General features: G+C 49.0%; 5 protein-coding genes across 5 annotated transcripts; 4 read left to right on the top strand and 1 right to left on the bottom strand.

Moving 5' to 3' along the window:
• Positions 1-765: 765 nt before the first annotated feature.
• Positions 766-2604, top strand: N7509_006010 (Iron transport multicopper oxidase fetC; the record flags this gene model as incomplete). Its single annotated transcript, XM_056630647.1, has 1 exon — positions 766-2604. One exon carries the CDS (start codon positions 766-768, stop codon positions 2602-2604), a length of 1839 nt encoding a protein of 612 aa, XP_056489949.1.
• Positions 2605-2675: 71 nt separating this feature from the next.
• Positions 2676-3965, bottom strand: N7509_006011 (uncharacterized protein; the record flags this gene model as incomplete). The annotated part of the gene is made up of 3 exons (XM_056630648.1): positions 2676-3066; positions 3143-3416; positions 3467-3965. The coding sequence occupies 3 exons, from the start codon at positions 3963-3965 to the stop codon at positions 2676-2678; spliced, it is 1164 nt and encodes a 387-aa protein (XP_056489950.1).
• Positions 3966-4388: 423 nt separating this feature from the next.
• On the top strand, positions 4389-5272 carry N7509_006012 (uncharacterized protein; the record flags this gene model as incomplete). The annotated part of the gene is made up of 2 exons (XM_056630649.1): positions 4389-4929; positions 5013-5272. 2 exons carry the CDS (start codon positions 4389-4391, stop codon positions 5270-5272), a joined length of 801 nt encoding a protein of 266 aa, XP_056489951.1.
• A 523-nt stretch (positions 5273-5795) lies between these two features.
• Positions 5796-6410, top strand: N7509_006013 (uncharacterized protein; the record flags this gene model as incomplete). The annotated part of the gene is made up of 1 exon (XM_056630650.1): positions 5796-6410. The coding sequence occupies one exon, from the start codon at positions 5796-5798 to the stop codon at positions 6408-6410; it is 615 nt and encodes a 204-aa protein (XP_056489952.1).
• Positions 6411-9443: 3033 nt separating this feature from the next.
• N7509_006014 (uncharacterized protein) lies at positions 9444-10529 on the top strand (the record flags this gene model as incomplete). The annotated part of the gene is given in 3 exon segments (XM_056630651.1): positions 9444-9729; positions 9768-9938; positions 9949-10529. The coding sequence occupies 3 exon segments, from the start codon at positions 9444-9446 to the stop codon at positions 10527-10529; spliced, it is 1038 nt and encodes a 345-aa protein (XP_056489953.1).
• Between the last annotated feature and the right edge of the window lie 1828 nt (positions 10530-12357).

Consider the following 12357-nt stretch of genomic DNA (forward strand, 5'->3'; position numbering starts at 1 on the left):
CTAAAACTTCAAGACATGCTAGTACAAGCTTAAACGAAATGCAAAAACGAGTACTCGTAATTTATGCCCAGCACCGAACAGGCAGGTGGCTAGCGTGGGGAGGCTTAGCAATGCTTAGCGGGGGTTGGCCCCGTAGCGAAAGGCTTGAAATTTGAACCCTTCATTGGATCGCCCATCCACTTCCACTTCCACTTTCTCGTCCCGTGTTCTGTTGATCTCCATCATTGTGGCCTTGTACTCCGTACAGATACTAGGAAGGGAAATATGGCAAAACAAATTCCCTACCCGTCCACCGTCCACCTCGCCCTGCTCGGCATTTGTGGAATGTATGCTTATGCCTATTCCCGCTCCAGGGCAGCCCACACGGATCTGCGTCTCTCCGGGCCAACATGTATGAGTTATCCCGCGACAGCAGCAGAGGACCCACCTCGCAGCTTGGATCGGGTGGTCTGATTCCTTGGTTCCGCGTTTGTCCCTTGTAATTTGCAGTTTACACTGTATGCGTACCCCATCCCCTCAAAGGGTTAACCTCCACCTCCGTACCATACGACGCAGGGAAACGGTAAGATCGATAATCTTATCGCACGACCTTTCCAGTCAGATGGGAATGCTAGATCTTTTCTTTTTTTTGGGCGCGGCAGATTTGACTTGATTTGATCTTTTTTTTACCCCCAGTTCCTTGCGTGGTCCTGCCGGCTCTTCTTCTCTTACCTTTCCCCCCCCCTTCCCTCTTCCCATCTGCCAAACTAAGAGCCCTCTTTGGCAATGGCGTCTTCGGTGGTAGGCGCGCTTCTCCGCGTTGCGACGCTACTATGTCTGTTCCAGTGCATCCAGGCAAAAACAGTCACCTATGATTGGAATGTCACCTGGGTAACCGCCAACCCGGACGGTATGACGGATCGCAAAGTCATCGGCATCAACGGTCAATGGCCCTTGCCCGTGGTCGAGGTAGACAAGGGCGACCGCCTCGTGGTCAACATGTACAATGGCCTCGGCAACAAGGATACCTCAATTCATTGGCACGGCATGTTCCAAAATGGTACTAATGGGATGGATGGTGCGTCCATGGTGACTCAGTGTCCAGTCCCACCAGGCCAGTCCTTCACATACAACTTTACCATCAACCAAAATGGAACATACTGGTACCACTGCCATACCAACAACTGCTACCCTGATGGCTATCGGCAAGCCTTGATTGTGCATGACAAGGATGCATACTTCAACGATATGTACGACAAGGAGTACACCCTGACGATGAGTGACTGGTACCATGAACTCATTGAGGATATCAAATGGATCACTCTTACCAACCCTACTGGCGCAGAGCCTGTTCCCCAAGCGTTTCTCATAAACGATACAACATCTACGAGCCTACCAGTGAAACCGGGGGAGTCGTACCTCCTACGGTTAATCAACGTCGGTGCCTTTGTCGCTCAGTATTTCTACATTGAGGATCACACCTTTAAGATTGTCGAAATCGACGGTGTTTATACCGAACCTACTGAGGCCAGCACTCTGTATATTGCTGTTGCGCAGCGATACACCATTCTGGTAGAAGCCAAGAATTCCACAGAGAAAAACTATCCTATCGTCATGGTCGCCGACTCGCAGCTTCTCGATACAATCCCATCTGATCTTCAGCTCAACGTCACCAGTTGGCTGGAGTATAACAAGACTGCCGACCACCCTCAGGCAGTCATGAAAGTAGATCAGTCCTCTTCGCTAGTTCCTGTCGACGATATGAGCCTTGTGCCCTACGACCGCATGGAGCTGCTGCCTGAGCCCGACCTTACTATCGATGTGACAGTGATCATGCAAAACCTTGCCGACGGTGCTGGCTACGCGTTTTTGAATAACATCTCCTACACCAAGCCCAAAGTCCCGACACTTTATTCGGTGCTCTCGTCAGGAAACTACTCTGACAACGACGAAATATACGGTGAATTCACCCATCCAACTATCCTCGAAAAGAACCAAGTGGTCGAGATCATTCTCAACAACGGCGATACTGGCTCCCATCCGTTCCACTTGCATGGACATAACGTCCAGCTCATTGATCGTGCCCCTGCATATGGCGCACACTTTTATGACTATCTCAATGGAGACCCCGTGCCATACGACCCATCCACCAACGACTCCTTCCCTCAGTACCCTCCGCGTCGTGATACATTCATCCTTCCGCCCCAGGGCTATCTCGTACTCCGATTTGTGGCGGATAATCCCGGTATCTGGCTTTTCCATTGCCACATCGATTGGCACTTGTCCCAGGGTCTGGCCATGGTCCTTGTCGAGGCACCAGAACAACTCCAAGAACAAGAAAAAGTATCTTCGCAGGCTTATGATAATTGCCGAGTCGCTGGTGTACCCTATGAGGGTAATGCGGCCGCTAACACAGAAGATTGGCTGGATCTGTCTGGCCAGAATAGACAGGTGGACTGGCTCCCCGCCGGATTCACCACCAAGGGTATCGTGGCAATGGTCTTTTCATGCGTGTCTGCGTTCCTTGGTATGGCGTTTATCTCCTTCTATGGTGCCAGTGGTATTGAGGCCAAGAAGAAAGAGACTGCGATTGTTAATGAAGGATCTGCTTCTGCTTCAAGTTGATTGGCCCCCTTTCCTAGTCTAGTTTTTATGTACACATTTTGCCAATGTCAGGACATTGATGCATATTAATCCTATGTTTGATACCGCGGTGTCCATTTTGTCCATGATTCAACTCCACTCATTATATACTCCAGGCCCCTAATGTATTTGATCATCTCTGGTCGGAGGGGCGGGCTAGTCTGGCGTATTTCCTCCTCGGACCGTTTGAAGGCTAGCTCCAGCTCCCGGCAGTAAACAAGCATCATTCTCTTGCAAGCTGAGTATGATAAACCCGTCTCTTTTGCCAGTATGAAGATCGCAGAGAATGGATGTGCTCCGTCAGTCTTGTTCTCTTCGTAGGTCTTCCATTCTTTCTCCCAACTATAGATATCATTGAAAGCACCCATGAACCTAAAAGTGCAGCTTTCAAGAGCAGAAGCCTGTTTAATCTCGGCTGAGGTTAGATGTAAATTTGCACTGAATCTAATGAGAGTCGGATAAAAGCTTCATGTAGTCAGCACTTGCCTCTCTTGGGTATTCCACGTTTGAATTGACTTACGGTCTTCCAACGTCGACCTCTCTATATTCAAGATAGGGACCCAGATGCCTCACTGTCAGGCGATTCTCGGTTGTTTGGCCTTGTAGAAGGGTGCAAAACCCCTCAGTAACGTCGTTCGCCAGCACCTCATCAATGCTTCGCATAGAAGTTAGTGTATCATGTAGCATCCATTCCAGGCATGAATTTCTATTAGGAGATAATTCGCCGCGTGCTATTGCCATTACTCGCTCTCGGTACTGCAGCAGGCTTGACATCTCCATCTTATCAAGTTGGTCTGATCTACTGTTAGTAAGTCTCAAGCAATAGCAGACTTGGAGTACTCACCATCAACCAGTAGGGCCAGGTAATGCATTTTCCCCGTCAATTCAGCGCGATCATCTAGCATGAGCGGGAACATTTCATTGAGAGCACGAGAGAATCCCAAGGCAAGGAATCCTTTCTTCTCTCTTTCGCTTGCAAATTTCCAGTTCTGCGCAAAATATGGTTCGACTCTTTGCTGAAGGACCTCCCATCCAAGTGGATGCGATTTCAATTCCAGGCGGGTTGGAACGAAATCAACGGGCCATTGTTGTGAGCCATCTGGCACTGTCGAATACCGTCGGGGCAATATGGTGAACCTGCTGGTAATAATATTCGTTTTCGGGCCATAGAGATATTTTCGAGAGGCAGATGCAGGGGTCCCCCTGCTCAGAATGCCCTTAGCATATACCCTTTGGAGTTGCCACATGGCATTGGGGTTTCGGATATTCTCTGAGCTCAATACTCGCTTCCAGAAGAGGTCTCCTGGATGGAACTGTTCAATTAAGAGCAGTCCGGAGCTCATGTCAAGCGGGCGTTGTAGTTAAATCCCGTTCTGAACTGACAAGAGTTTCCACTGCGAGAAGGACGAGCACGGACCACCCGTCGGGTTGATGTCACCTCCAACACTTTCTTGCTTTGAACAACACCACCACCTCCTCCCGATCACCACCACGATATTCCTTTCTGGTGGGTGCCGGATTGAATTTTGTTATAGAGCGCCTGAAACCCGTTCGACTTCCTGCATCAAGAACGCATCATCGCCTGTCAGCGCATACGCCAAGATTAAATCTGTTGACTCATTTGAATGCCACCGAAACCTGCCTTTCCCAAGTCCTTGAACAGACTACACATTATCTCCGGGCAGCTCAGAACAACCAATCCATATTTATCACTTGGATCCCATACACAAGTCAGGTCGACACAACATATGTCGACTTCATTAACAATGGCCACAGCCGATAACGCGCCAGCTCCTTGGCGCGATCTGCTCAAGTCCCATATGGACCAAACCCCAGGCTACGAATTCACAATTGCCACTGTGGGATTTGACGAGAATCAGAGACCAATTCCCCGTGTCCGTACTTGTGGCTGTCGCGGCTTTTTTCCGGAAGTAAAGCTTCACCCGAAATCAAAAGAAGATATGGAGCAGCAGGTCAAAGATGGCGGTAACCCGGATACATATGAGAGTGACATGCTATGCTTTACTACTGATATTCGGATGGAGAAGCTAGACCAACTCGAAACTTCCGGCCATGCGGTTGAAGCTGTTTTCTGGTTGAAAGATGTGATGACCCAATGGCGGGTGAAGGGGAAGGCATTTGCGATTGGCGATCCGAGAGGAGAAGATTTGGAACGGGAAAAGGACGCCCGCAAGGAGCTCCACACTTTCTTGAGGGTCAAGAAGAACTGTGATGGTTCTATCAGTGATTGGACTTGGGATAGAGCGACTACGAAGTACTTTGCGAACCACTCGCCACTCGCAAGAGGTATGTCACTCTCGTTGCCCCTCTTTCCGCTTGAATTTCTCAATCGGTATGCCTTTAAGATCTCAAACTAACCTCTGTCAAAGGCTCATTTAAATTTCCATCTCCCGGGCTACCTCGATCCCAGGATCCTAAGGATCCAGCTTTGCAGATGGGACAGAGAGTGACAGATTTACACGACCCCGTGGCTCGGGGGAACTTTAGGGTCGTGGTTATTCAACCAGAGGAGGTCGAGCGACTGGATCTTTCAAACCAGGAAGACATGCGGAGATGGAAATGGACTCGAAGTAGCAGTAATGCCGAAAAAGGTCAGTCCGGTTGGATTGAGACAGAAGTATGGCCATGAAATCAAGTGGCTCCAAAAATATTGATTATGAACCTGAGTGAATTGTCAATAACATTAAGTCCCGAAATGTGACAAAGATTACTAGAAGAGATGTCAAGGTTAGATAATCGTGGTTCTTAGTAAACAGCACCAGTGAAATAAACTGAGGGTGTTCCTTTGAAGAGTGCACCCGTCGCCCCCCAAATCTGTAATCTCCATTTATTTTGTTCCCTCAGCACCCCAGCCCATCACCCATCTTCAACAATCTAATTCATCTTTGTGTGTCTATTTCCCATAATGGGCAACAAAACCAGAACTCAACCCGAACAAATCGGTCAAGAACCTTGCCAATCTCCCCAACGTGACGCTCAAGTGACCCTAACCCGATTTCCAAGCAGACAAAGCCCCCATCTCTAGCACATCCTACACCAAACACCGCAAAGTTCGTCGGAAGGGGGCAGCGTGTTCCTCCTGTCGCCATAGCAAGAAGAAATGCACGCATGTGATAGCCAATTCTATGCTTAGCAAAAGCGCAGAACAAGCCATGCCATCTCGAAAGCCTACCCCCAGAAAGACTCATTCTGAAATCAATGTGGAGGGTTCCAGCGGCATGAAGGTAAGTCAACCTACATCTCCAAAATCACACAATCAGCCTTATAACTCAGAGAAGTCGAGTGAGCAGTCGATCTGGGCTAACATTACCCTCCTCCTCCTGAAGAAGGACAAGCCTCTCGGTTCCACATCTGACACTATGCCTGTCGATACCAGTGCCAGCGACAACGACAGCGACAAAATCCATCTAGATCAATCCCGGGACGATGCTGATCAGGCTGTCGCTAGGGTTCAGGATATTTTGAGAACTCTCAGTACCTCTCATTCAACTCCCCTTCGGTCCTCTGCTCGCACCGCTGCTCGTCAACGTGATGTGTCTACGTCTACAGAGGATCCAACCAGCTCCAACACTCTCTCAGCCAACCTATTTCACCTAGGGGTTGAACCTGATTTATTCAAAAAGCCTATGAATCTGATCGAGGAGGGAATAGAGTTATTCAGGCGTCTTGACGACTCCTTCAGAAAGCTTGGCAAAAAGTGTCAGCAGTGGAAAGCAACCATGAAGCTTCGCGAGGAGAAAGAGAGAAAAGAAGTAGAAAAAAATTAAGCGGTATTAGTATTCTGTGAGCAGTGCGGAATGGAGAAAGATCTGTATCTTTCACTGCTTTGGGCTTCTGCATTTCTCTCTCACGCGGGAAATCCTTCTGCTTGATCCCAGATTTACGATCTTGGTCTGCAGCCAATGGATGCTCAGGGCATGCCTCGGCCCACAATAATGAATAGCTATTTTGATTCAATACATCCATTATGAGGATCATCATCAGGTTTCTTCTTAATATATATACGTCGTGAGATCACGATCGCATCGGGCCCTGCAATTATTTGTCAGTCTTGGTATTTTAACTCGGACTGGCCCAGCATGCTTTTCGCAATCATTCAAGGCTGGCTCGACCTCTTAAAAGAGGGGGCTCAAGCCATCGTATTCCAAGGTTTCTTCACAGGTAGTACATACACACGTGCTAGTTTTAAAAGGGGTTCATCGATTTAAAAATCCGCAGTGGCGTGCTTCATGTCCGAATCAAAGCTCGGGAATGTTCGATTCAGTCACGACTATCGACAGCCATCGAGTGGTTGCTGACGAAGCAGAAAAGTGGCTTGGCCTTGAATGGTTCGGCCAACCATGAATCATGTTTCCATCGATGTCTCTCAGGATAATAGTCGGTGGTGCTTTCCAGTTATAAATAAAGGCTCCTTTCCATGTATCTTTTACTTCTAAAGAGCTAAAAATACACAAAAATATTCAATGTATCTCAGATAAAGAAGAAACATACTCAAAAGATACACGGCAAGAGAACCTTCATTTAAAAGTGGAAAGCGGTACCGAATATTCCCCTGAAAGACATCAACGGAGACATAATACATGGTTGGGCGAACCATCCAACGCCAACTCATCTGCCAGGTGGGAAGTGAAATATTTTATTCCAGATTTTAAATAGACGCATAACAAGAGAAAATACCTTGTCCAGTAATGGGGGAAAAAAGGACATTCAGCTTATTTATATCCTAGTAGCAGTAGGCAATCATGTGACTCCTCCTCTGGTAGTAGCAAACACAACTTGAACTTGAAGTTTTACATATTCCAGGCTTGTTTTAGACAAACTGTAGCTTGATTTTTTCTCAACTACCAGTGATTAGGACAGTAGGTTAGTATCAGGTTGACTTTATTTTTCCGACATGTCAATATTAGCTTGTATATACTCTTTGTCAATTCGGCGGACAGCGAGATACCAGGAAGCTTGCAATCAATAATTTACCCCGGGTTGTGGACTATTAAACAAACTTGAACGCCTTATAATGCTATAAAGTCAATGAATATCCGTCTCATTGACTGAACTGGATAGGCTGGCATGCTTGTTCAACGCTTGCTGTTTAACAACTCCAAGGGAAAAGACTAAATTCTCGACAAAAACTAACAGTAATAAATGACACATGAGTTCAAGTTACAAATAGTAAATCAGTGTCAGTTTATCTCACGGGACATCAATCGAGAGTTCGCAGTTTTCAGCTGCCCCCTTTTCTGCGCATATTTGATTTGTCTGATACTCCGTACTAACAATGATGTCCTTGGGGAAGTGGCTTTGGAATGTAGGACAACGCCTTGACCGTACAGAATACGAGACGGGGGCGGTACGCACTTCCCGCAGAACGACGGGCACCGATGGCTAGCGATGGACCAATGAGGAGCGGCCATCGTAACGGCGGGGCCACCCGTCCAGCTCTCCACGGGCAGTCCCGGCCTTCCGCGCTCAACCTGACAGTGAGTATCAGTCACGGAGCAGTGTATCTAACTAGCATACTAGAGCATGACACAGTACAGAGTATGGAGTACTCGGTAACTCCATTCTTCTGTAATCAACACCCTTAGCCCCCAAATGAAAATCCAGAGCGACCGTTACGTGTCATGTCCCTCTTGGGAAAGGCGCCCGCCCCCTGCTCGTCTCGTCCCATCCTTGTCTCCGACGTGCATCCAATTCCGAGGCTCGGCTGCATATGGTCGACCTCGCTACGGCGTAGGATTGCCCACATTGCACACTGCCGAGCCTGTTCAAGCGAGGGCGAGGAATAGATGGGCTCGAGGGTAACCATATAGCATGGTTGAATATGTACGGAGGAGTACTCCGTACTACGTCAGGCGGTCCTCTCTCGCCCTCTTTTATTCTCCATGTTTAGAGAGAGACCACCCCGTCTCAAAAGCCTGAAAAGATGAGCGTCATACATTTCTCCTCCTTCAGAGTACGGAGTAGGAAGAGGGGGGGGCATGCATGACCCTCTTCACCGCTCCTTGTGGAGTCGATGGAGATGCACCCGTTGACCGTTGACAGTTGACAGCAACAGTGACAGTTTGCCCAAATCCAATCAGTCTGCTACAGTGGGACAAGTCGTACAATGCAGTTGGCCTCAATATTAAATTTACATTACTCCGTACTCCATACACTATCTTATTTTAATCACGACTGCCTTCTCCCGTCGACAGGGGATATGTATGTACTCGTAACCCGTTTCAGTATAAATACCCGTACCAATACCAGTATCGGGCAATATTACCATACATACACATACACATACACATACGCAGGGGTCGGGGTACACACTGTACTGGCTGGTGACTGTCGAGATGTACCTCTGATACTCTGATACTCTAATACCCTTCATGCGCTTGCGCTGCACTGCTTTGCTCTGTTCTGCGTTGCGCTCTTTTCTCCATCCTTCCCCGTCTTCCTTTTCGCAACCCCTCAACCCGATCTACAATCTACACCGTCTATTGCGCATCCGACTACCCATCCGTCGCCTTCGGTTACCATTAATATCCCTGCTGTCGCCGCAGGATCCCTTCCCACTCTCCCGAATTCCCCGTGTTTCTTCGACTCCGCCTTCGCCCTCCTAACGACGCAACGACGCCACGTAAAAAAAATATAAACCAACTTCTCGACAAACAGAAAGGACCATCCCCCCTAGACAATCACCCAGGGGATTATTCCGCCACTCCTTTTCCACCCTGAGAAGCCCATCGGATAATTCTTTGCGATCCGTTGGGCCTCTGTCGAACCTCCTGAACTGAGAGGAGTTTCCCCGTCCCGACATGTCCATGGCATCATCGATGGATGCGCTGGGTGCCTTCACCCACCTCGAAACAAATCTCCCAACTTGGATCACTCGGGTCTCACAGCTAGCCGACCACGCCGCTGCCAGACACGCAGAATACTCCGAGGCCTATCGCCGCCACGCATCCTACAAGTCGAAACCTCGCCGCCGAAAGAATAGCTCCGTTGTCTCCATCCACGCCGACGACTTCGTCCCGCTCGCCCAAAGAGATGACCCCAAAGTCGAGGAAGCTGTGGAGGAGACAGAGACGGCTGTAGAGACAAGTACAGAAACAGAAACAGGAACAGAGAAAAGACCTCAGACTCGAGACACACCCACCCGAACCAACAGGCCGGTCGCAAACGTGGCACCGACGAAGCCCCCTCCATCGACTCCGGAGACCGACACACCTTCGTCAGCACCCGCCATAACGTGATCATCGAATACGACGGCCACACCCAAAAAGCACTCGACGAGATCGTCAAGGACATCGGTATTGCTAGGAACAACATCCGACGCGGGAAGATGGGAACAATGTCGCGAGGGGGGCCTACGCGCGGGCCTCCTTAACCGCTCCGCAGCGCTCACGGGCAGTGCGGCCGGAGGTGAGCCATCGGCGCTGGCCTCGCTAGCCTGTGTCCGCAGCACCCGCACCGGCGCCGGCCTGGTCGGCGTGACTGGATCGACATCTGGAATCCGCAAAGAATCGCCATTCGACTATACCGACAAGCAACTGGAGGTAGCTCACGGACTCTGCGAAACAGCCGCGTACCAGGTCCTGCGATCAGGTGATTGCGGAACCGAACTCGACGGCGTCGAGGAGAAATTCAAAATGCTTTTGGAAATGGTTGCGAAAGAAGTTGAGCGGCTCAAGGAAGAGAAACAGAAACAGGAGGAAGAACAGGCCAAATCGCCACCTGTTGAATCAACTGAGGAAACCGACTCCAAACCACCCCCCAACCCGGCCGCCGCTCGTCTCGCTAGAATCGCTGCTATCACAGCCTCCGCGAAGAAGCCCACCTCAGAATCCCCCCGGTATGATCGAAGTCGACGATACGTCTTCCATATCGGCCGAGTCCATTGACCTGTCTGCATTCCGATCCTCGCGTATTCGAGTGTAGAAGGTGGATGGATGGGTCTGGAACGATGCCGCGGGGATTTCCATTTTCTGAGGCCGCTCTCGGTCACCTCTTAGCGATTTAGCGTGTGTGAAGCCATTTCCTGCAAAAAAAAAATGCATTACCGCAGGTTGATACCATGGTACTTTTCGACTTTTGATTTTCAACTTCTCTCAAGGACACGTCTTCTTCTTATCTTGGTCTTTTGCACTTTGATTTCAGACTTTACTTACGGCACTTGGGTGAATGCGCCCTATACTATACCAATCCGTCTCTCTTTGATTCTTGTTTCACTCCGACATTCACTTTTTTTATCTTGTTATGCTTTGGTCTTTTTACTCTTGTTCTTTTGGGAGGTATTTTCTTTACTTGATACCGGGCTTGATTTCTTTCCATCTCCTGTCTATCATTCTGCATTGGTTCATGAGTACCTCGTTTTGCCCGGACAAGCATGGCGTTGGCAACGGCAATGGCGTTTCAATCTTTAATTACGTTTATTTCAATGTCTTTATCTGGATATGCTCTTGTCGTATCTTGCACCTTGGACATTTCTCGACACGGGTCTGTTCACTAGTGCAACCCTGTCCAGTATCTATTCTGTCTGTCTTGGGGAAAATCGAGTTCTGTTCCAAAAGATTTCACTCTTTGGACTACGTCGAGTCCGTCTCTGTAGAGGCTCATGCGAGCCCCGCACACGAACAACGCAGACAGATAGTGCGACATCATTTCTGACAAGCGAGATCAAACCAGACTCGCCTCTTTTCTCTCGTCTTGTATGTACAATATACCATAGTTTACTTTTTTAACCACCATCATGGAAATGGAAGATGGAAGATTTTTTTTTTTTTTCATTGGCGCCTTTGACCCAGAGCTGCGGTACCAAGTTGGACTTGATTAATTCTCGCCTTCCCTGCGGACCGGGCCTGCGCTGCCTGCACAACCGTTGTCACTGTCTCCGTCTCAGTTTCCAGTACTAGTATGTCATGATTTGCCCGCTGGGCACGTAGTTGGAGAAACATGCAGTTCGCGAGTGGATTCAGTGTCCACGGTCAATGCAACGAGCGGACTGCGGGGGTAGCAAAGTGGTTGGGACCAGCTAACTAACGATCTACTAATCCAAGTATGCGCGCAGACAGCCCGAAGGACCAGGATCAGGATCGCTGTAAAGAGAATTCGAAGGGTAGCACTGCGTACTCCATACATACGTACTCACCCCATGTACGGAGTAGTAGTACGAAGTACGTACATACTACTCCGTACATAAAAGCTAACCTTGCAAATTCTTTCCAAACCCGGGCAATGGTACACCCTACCTAGGTAAGCCCCTCCCTCCCTCAATCGTATGAAATATCCTCAGGCTCTCAACATCATTGAAGATCTGAGCTTTGTTCCCTAAGTATCTGTCTTTACATGCATACTAGTATTCGTACCCTGAATAAACTCCGCTCCGCCGTTTGAGAGTTCTCGCCCAGGGGCTTGCTGTTACATCCGTTCTGCTCAACTACGACCCCCTACCGAAAGTGAAACTGTCCGGTCAATAACTAGATGAGGCCCTTGTACATGCGGCGTTCGCGTAGATAGACCTGTAACGCTTCCAAGACTGGAGCAGAAGCAAACATACCTAGAAAATGGTAGCGCGAAGCATGTATGAGTATGTACGTGTCTCTGCGCCCGCTGTGCATCGCGCGGGAGGGAGGTGGAGTCAAATGGGTCTCCGTATACTATGTAATGCTCCGTAGGTAGCGAGCGGGTCCAACGAGGCAAAGAAGAAAGAAGAAAGCAAGAAGGAAGCCC

The sequence above is a fragment of the Penicillium cosmopolitanum genome (assembly GCF_028827165.1).
Source record: "Penicillium cosmopolitanum strain IBT 29677 chromosome Unknown utg000006l:49.0-5199605.0:1.0-5204138.0, whole genome shotgun sequence".
Classification (NCBI taxonomy): Eukaryota; Fungi; Ascomycota; class Eurotiomycetes; order Eurotiales; family Aspergillaceae; genus Penicillium; species Penicillium cosmopolitanum.